Genomic DNA, 7,873 nt, shown 5'->3' with positions numbered 1-7,873 from the left:
CAATATTTACCGAGCTTTGATGACTGATGATCCAAAAAATTAAAACATAGTTAAAAGTTCATTATTAAAAAGAATAGCTGAACATAAGTTCAAAATAAAATATATTTTTAAATTGTTACTGCCTTGAGTTATTATTTTGGAATAAATGTAAAATGCCTAAAAACACTAACTTGATGAGATTCATACATGGCTTTAATAAATAAAATATTCATTACATTGTTAATGTAAAAATATAAAATATAATTTTTTTTTTCTTTTTCTGATAGTGTAAATAATGTTTATTTAACTAAGAAAATGTGACTGGGACATGAATTTACATTTGATTAAAAAAAAATATATATATTTTTTTGCCTCATTTTAGAACACCGCACACCACTGGCGTACATGTGATTCATAGAATGCACAGAAAACGCACGTACGCCTCTCTTTCAGATGTGAAATCTATGAATCGCAAATTATCTTAAACTTGCACACAACTTAATGGTTTCAGCTCTCTGCCTTGTAAACTACTCCTAATTAATGTCATTAACATATAAAAGATCACCAGTCATCATCCGAATTCTTTATTATAAAACGGATAGTTCCGATCCTTGATTCTGATTGGCTGAGCCGCGTTCGAAGCTGTTGTAAATTACTCTACAAAGTAACATACACCTTTGTTTACGTTTGTCTGTTGCTCGGCAACCACTTTGTTGCAACCACAACTGTTTCTGAGGAGCTACATTGTTTGGTGGAAGAATACTGTTTTTATTAATATCATTACACTTTATTTGCTCTGCTTTATTTTGTGAAACCTTACTACGTATATGGAATAACCGTTTTATAAGAGCAATAATCCCCGTGAAGCCGTGGTATACAGTGAATTTATAACAGCTATAAATCCGCTTCGCGTTGTACCTAACAACACCCCTTAGCTGTTATAAATTCACTGTAAACCACAGCTTCTTGGGGCTTACTGCTTTAATTTAAAACCGCGAGCTGCAAGAACAGCTTACACTTCCATAAACCTGCAGTACTCCAACAAGAAAAGTGCGTAGGTCTGCTCAGACCCTGACGTGACGCTAAGCACTTTGTCAAGTCAAAGCCAGTTTTTACCAATATGAGCGTTAGCGTGGATTTAAGCGCATACACACTCTAAGATCAAATCTGAGCGTATGCACACTTTATAAATGAGGCCCCTGGAATCCAGCGGGAAGCCATCAACTCAATTGAGGCCATGATGCACTAATTCGTTTTGAAAACGAGGTAATGAAAAGTAAATTGCGGCCATGATTTAAAGGAATAGTTCAGCCAAAAATGAGAATGTGCTCACTCTCAGATCATCAGAGATCGGGATGAGTTTGTTTCTTCATCAGGTTTGGAGAAATGTAGCATTGCATCAGTGTCTCAGCAATGGATGCTCTGCAGTGAATGGGTGCCGTCAGAATGAGAGTCCAAACAGCTGATAAAAACATCACAATCATAATCTTGGATGGTCTGAGGGTGAGCACATTTTCAGATCATTTTCATTTTTGGCTGAACTATTCCTTTAACTGTTCCTCGTGTCATTCTAAACACATTTTCTCGGTTACTAACACGCAATTCACCATTTTCTGACAACTGTAAACACAATCTCAAAACTACACACAAACTTGTGCAAACTTCAAACTTCCAGGTCAAAGTCAAATAGTTTAGTCAAAAACTTGTTCTCTTTTGTCAGACTCAAACTTTGGCCTCAGATGACACACAAACCTGCCAAATACACACATACTTCACTGTCTAGAGAACACTAGTGACATCAACTCAAAACAATTACACAAACCTGCTTTTGGGAAACAGGAATCCTTTTTCTAGTCAATGTCTGTTACAGTATACAACATAAATAGAGGGGTGCAGATACAGTGAAATTCAGCATTAAACTCTAAGAAACGTTTACTTTCATTACACTATAAAGAGATCTTACAGTAGATGAAAAGCACTAGAAGAGAAAAGTTCAAAGACCAAACATCAGAATATACAGTAAACACACTTTGGAATATACTGTCAGTTACTGTAAATAAATTCATTCAGCATCCTCTGCCAAATTGCATCCCAGTATTGGTAGTATCCTTATTTGTTATAGCAGTTTCTAAGTCTTCTGACAAAAGACTTCTCTGCCTCCCCTAGACAGCCGTCTCTCAGTTCTGCACAAATACAGTACATACTTGGCTTCAAATCAGTTCAACATGTGCTACAGTATTTACTGTACATAGAATAATGAAAGTTCTCTCATCTGCAGTACTGCTGCTATGTACTGTAATTATATTGTATGTGTCAGTAGTATTGAAACCTTCCCTCATGGTCAGTGCATGCAGAAGAACATGCTCAACTATAGTGCTTTGTAAAATGAAATTTGACCTCATCCCCTTCATTTTTATTCCCCCTCATATTCCTCTTTGTCTCGCACTACCAGGATTCATTTTCCAAAACTCATAATCAGCTGTGCTCTTGTTCATATCATCCTGAGATTCTGACCTGTGTGGCATCAGTTTTGGTACTGAATGTTCACACAGGGATAAATGTGTGCTGTTTGAGTTCATTTTTTGATGCTCCTGTATGAATGGTTTGGAAAATTGGGCCAAATGAATCAGTTATAGTGTGTTAGCAATCCAGAAAAACTGTAAAAATTTGACAAACTTTCTTCAACGCTCTCCACACGACAACAGTTCATAATAATCACGCCTGTCAAGCTTCAGAAATGTCAAAAAGAGCATCAGAAATCATTTTCTATGGCTTGTGCGCTATATTAAAAAACCTTTGAAGGCTTTATGTGAGAAAAGAGATTTAAAGCAGAATTTGCACACATATCTGTAGTAATCTATAGATGATAGACATATGTACTGAAGTGCATCATTAGAGAGCATTTAATGTAAATCAGTTCAGATTAACTCCTGAACTTTGTGATCTTGTTGCAGAATTTTTAGTTTAAAGTTAACATTGTATTTCTGTATCTTAATGTAAATCACTTTAGTTCTGTGATATATCTACAAAAATTCTTTGAGAATTAACCGAGGTTTATATTGTATTGAAAATGTTTTGTTTGGCGATCAGTGGTTGCTTTAGTTGTGCTCTTGACCCTTGACTCTTTAATGTTAGTTTTTCTCTGCTGTTGCTTCTGTGTGTGTAAAGCACATTTATTATGACAAGAAGAGCCGAGATAAATTGTAATGTAGTGGTTTTGATAACTATTATTGATGATGAAATCATCATCTTGTGATCTGATTCACTGATCTCAATTAGTGGGGTTGATTAAAATTTTTATTGTTTATGGTACTAATATGACTCTACAAGATATGTAAAAAAAATTTAAAACATTTTATGCGCAAAACCTTTAGAGCTACAGCACCGTTTAGACACACACAGACATAAGGAATCAGCACATGAATCTCAACAATGGTGACTATTATTAATTTTAAAAAATCATGCCGCATTGCATGCTGGCTGCCGGTACAAAACTCCCAGCATGCATTGCAGCATGAAATTTTTTTTTTGATTGTCAAGTGAATCAGACTAGCTCATGATGGTCTTGACATCACAAACACCCGTTTTATCTGATCAGAGATTCTTTTGGCTTTTCTTGCTATAAAAGCTGCATTAAATAAACACAGCTAATTTAAGCAACCAAAAAAAACTATTTTTAAAAAGTCAAGGTTCAAGAGCCCAACTCTTGGACTCAAAGGTTTGCATGTTAACATTGTATCAGTAATGAAATACAGTTTTTCACTGTAAATTTAAACAGTTCTGTAAAACCTAAAATGTTCCTACCGTATTTTTCACGGTAAAGTTCTGGCAACCATAGCTGCCGGTATTTTACCGTAAATTTTACGGATTTTTTTTACAGTGTAGAGACGCATGCCGTAACACACAAACACACAGTTGCATTGCCAAAGAGTTCTTTATTTAAACAAATAAAACAATGTCTTCTCTCGACACATTGCTGGTACTCTTTCTGCAGTTAATTTGAGTGTTTTTTCCCAATTTATCACATTAAACATCCAGGGTATCAAAGCATTTAACATTTAACACATGACAATAATCCATACGGACAAACTGTGCTGCTTTTGAAGGCATCACGAGACGATTCATCCTGACTGGCACATCTTCCATCCGTCTGCAGAAACATCATCATCCGGTGCTGGAGCTCATCTTCACAGCTGAGGATGATGATGATGATGAGGAGGAGGAATGAGCTCCTCATGCATCCTGATATTGTTTGGCCAGTAACCACATGAGCAGAACTGTGATCAACACAATCATAAAGTTCAGAAACAGCTCCTGTGCGAATCGGTCCATCTGAGATGTTCAGAGCAGAAACACGACAGCTGGAAGACTGGAGACGACCGGAGCTCTGGATCAGAGACAGAGAGAGAGAGAGAGATGTGGAAAATAGACAAGTATGCTGGTCATTAAGAAATGAAGCCAGCAGTCTATCCATCCATCTATTCATCCGTCCAAGTTTCACCCCCTGTTTGGCTTTGAATTTCAAACACAAATCTATCATCAGTTTAACTGCTGCGACAAACACACACACACACACACACACAGGTTTGTTTTTGTGAAAAGTGGGGACTCTCCATAGGCGTAATGGTTTTTCTACTGTACAGACCGTATATTCTATTGCCCTACACCAACCCTACCCCTAAACCTACCCCTCACAGGAAACTTTGTGCTATTTCAGATTTTCAATACACTCCATTCTGTGTGATTTATAAGCGTTTTGAAAAGTGGGGACATGGGGTAATGTCCGCATAAGTCACCTTCTCCTTGTAATACCTATGTCATACCTTTGTCATTATACAAATTTATGTCCTCATTTGTCACAAAAACACGCACACACTCACACACACACTCAACCTCACACTCACACTCCCGTTTTTTTTTTGTAAAACGCACTCTGATAATCTAAAACATTTTTTACAGTGTATGTAGTGAAGATGGCAGTCATATTTCTATAAATCAGACGGCTGAGAAATGAACGTTCTCTGACTGGATTGGCGGATTATTTTTGCTGGTTGTTTTGAGCGGTTGTTCATGATGCATTATTAATAAAGCTTATATTTGTAGCTGTTTTGCAGTCAGACAGCAGTGGAACAAGCAAGAGCAAAATGTTTCAAAACATTTCACTAAATTATTCAATTAAAAGTTACATCAGTGAAACATTTAAAAGTGTTCTTTAGATCATTGCTAAAATAAAAATAAATGCATATTTTAATGAAAAACACGTTATTAACTATTAAAACATTTTTGTTAAATGAAATAATGCTGAAATATGACCAAATATAAATATTAGATGAAAAACCTAAACCTCTTTCATTCAGTTGCCAAAGGCAAATTCTAAAATAAATTATAGAAAAAAATATACAATAAAATTCAATTCATTTTAAAATAAATTTAAACGAATTTATTTTTGGTTGGTTTCCAAAGCAACATTTCTAAAATAGGTTCTAAAATAGGTTTTGTTTATGCAAAATATTATTTCTTATTTCTAGCTTCTGATTTTGTGGTGAAATATGGCAAAATGTTTTATTTATGTTAAAAAGCACATTTTAACATAAAAGTTTCATGACTTAATAATTTTTCTACTGTAATTAGTGTAGCTATGATTAGTCTAGCTCCAGGGTTATTTTTGGCAACTAAAATTAAACCTAGTAAATCATTTTTTTTTTTTTTAAATAAAGCTGAAATAAAATAAAATATAAATATTAGATGAAAAACACATTTCAGTTAGCTGCCAAAGCAACATTTAAATATTTTCAATATTTAAATTATATTTATATTATTCTAAAGGTAATTAAAATTTTTAAATAAAAATAAATTCAAACTAAAACTGAACTTAATCTAAAATAAATGAAAGCTAAATAGTAATATTTAAAATGAAAAATAATAAAAATGACAAAAGTAACTAAAATTAAAATAAAAACTAAAGGTATAAAAATAAAAATTAGTTTAAATAATTAATGAAGACTATAATAGTGCGTAAATAATACTAAAATAAGTGTGTCCAGCAGAATACCACGCCCACACACACTCCCCCACACACACACACACACACACACACACACACACACACACACTCTCTCTCTCACACACACACATTTACTGTCCCTATCACATATCATAGACTTTTGTTTCTACATAAAATCAATTCTAATGATTATAGGCAAGAAAATGTAAAATTTTTTAGATCTTTAAAGGTTCAGAGGTTTGGGGTTGGCACATTTTTTAAATATTTTAAAGTCTCTTCTGCTCACCAAGGCTGTGTTTATTTGATCAAAAATACTTTAAAAATAGCAAAATATTATTACAGTGTAAAACAGCTGTTCTCATGTGAATATCTGTTAAACTGTAATTTATTTCTGTGATGCGCAGCTGTATTTTCAGCATCATTACTCCAGTCTTCAGTGTCACATGATCTTCAGAAATCATTCTAATATGCTGATTTGCTGCTCAAGAAACATTTCTGATTATTATCAATAATATTTCTGTGGAAACTGTGATACATTTTATTTTTCAGGATTCACAGATGAGTAGAAAGTTCAGAAGAACAGCATTTTGTAACATTATAAATGTCTTTACTGTCACATTTGATCAATTTAATGCAGTTTCTGTCAAAAAAAGAAAATGTACCGATCCCAAACTTTTTAACATTTTCATCCCAAATGTCTCCCAACTAAGATTTTGACATATTTAAAGAGGTTATTTTCCCCTCAAACTAAAACTGCAAGCACACAATCATTCAGCAGGAGTGTCACAAACAGCAATGTGTAGCAAAACACAAACCTGAGAGAAAACCACAGCACAGCAGAACCTGAGTTTGCATGAACAATGAAATGCATGTTGCAAAACTGCAAAAGCTTGTGCATCCAATCAACACGTTATACACCCAGACCAGTCTAAACTCCATGATGCACTGAAATGGCCTTAAATTAGATGAAAGGGCAAAGACTGAAGAACATCCTTCTGCAGATGTGGCTCGTCTGGATGCTTCTTACCTGCACAAGGTTCAGCTGGAGTCTGTTACTCGGCAGATTTAAAGTCTCTGTGAGTGCAGCTGATGCATCTCTCAGCTCTTAAAGCAGCCACGCTGGACTGGACCGGACCGGATTGGAGCAGCAGTGCTGAGGTCACAGTATTTAAGCGTCTGCGAGACTCAGCTGTGGGGTTCTGGATCAGAGTCCAGCTGCTGCAGCTCTCCAGTGGGATGAGGGTGAGCTGAGCTCTGTTGTTAGTGCTTTACAGACGGACGCCTCTGAGCCTCAACACACCTGTGACACGCATGACTGACAATATGCAGAAAGAGCCTGTGTGTGTGTGTGTGTGTGTGTGTGAGAGAGAGAGAGTCATAATTTTTTTTTAATTGAATAAATAATCTTTCCACTGATGTATGGTTTGTTAGGATAGGACAATATTTGGCCGAGATACAACTATTTGAAAATCTGGAATCTGAGGGTGCAAAAAAATCTAAATATTGAGAAAATCATCTTTAAAGTTGTCCAAATGAAGTTCTTAGCAATGCATATTACTAATCAAACATTAAGTTTTGATATATTTACGGTAGGAAATTTACAAAATATCTTCATGGAACATGATCTTTACTTAATATCCTAATGATTTTTGGCATAAAAGAGAAATGTATAATTTTGAGCCATACAATGTATTGTTGGCTATTGCTACAAATATACCCCAGCGACTTAAGACTGCTTTTGTGCTCCAGGGACACATATGTGTTTTCTAAGTGAATATATTGTAAAATGTAATGCAAAGCTGAATTTTCAGCATCATTAATGCGGACAGACGCCTCTGTGCCACAGCATACGTGTAACATACGAAAAAATAAAAATCAGCATCAGAAATG

At 35.0% G+C, this 7,873-nt stretch overlaps 1 protein-coding gene across 1 annotated transcript; it reads right to left on the bottom strand.

The window, feature by feature from the left end:
- Positions 1-3,902: 3,902 nt before the first annotated feature.
- On the bottom strand, positions 3,903-7,353 carry LOC107710508 (sarcolipin-like). Its single transcript, XM_016515291.1, has 2 exons — positions 7,011-7,353; positions 3,903-4,366 (listed from the first exon to the last, which is right to left on the bottom strand). Exon 2 carries the CDS (start codon positions 4,309-4,311, stop codon positions 4,213-4,215), a length of 99 nt encoding a protein of 32 aa, XP_016370777.1. The 5' UTR covers positions 4,312-4,366; positions 7,011-7,353; the 3' UTR covers positions 3,903-4,212.
- Between the last annotated feature and the right edge of the window lie 520 nt (positions 7,354-7,873).

This window comes from Sinocyclocheilus rhinocerous, unplaced genomic scaffold, assembly GCF_001515625.1.
Source record: "Sinocyclocheilus rhinocerous isolate Xijiao unplaced genomic scaffold, SAMN03320098_v1.1 scaffold867, whole genome shotgun sequence".
Lineage (NCBI taxonomy): Eukaryota > Metazoa > Chordata > Actinopteri > Cypriniformes > Cyprinidae > Sinocyclocheilus > Sinocyclocheilus rhinocerous.
This window is presented reverse-complemented; position numbering and strand designations above follow the sequence as displayed.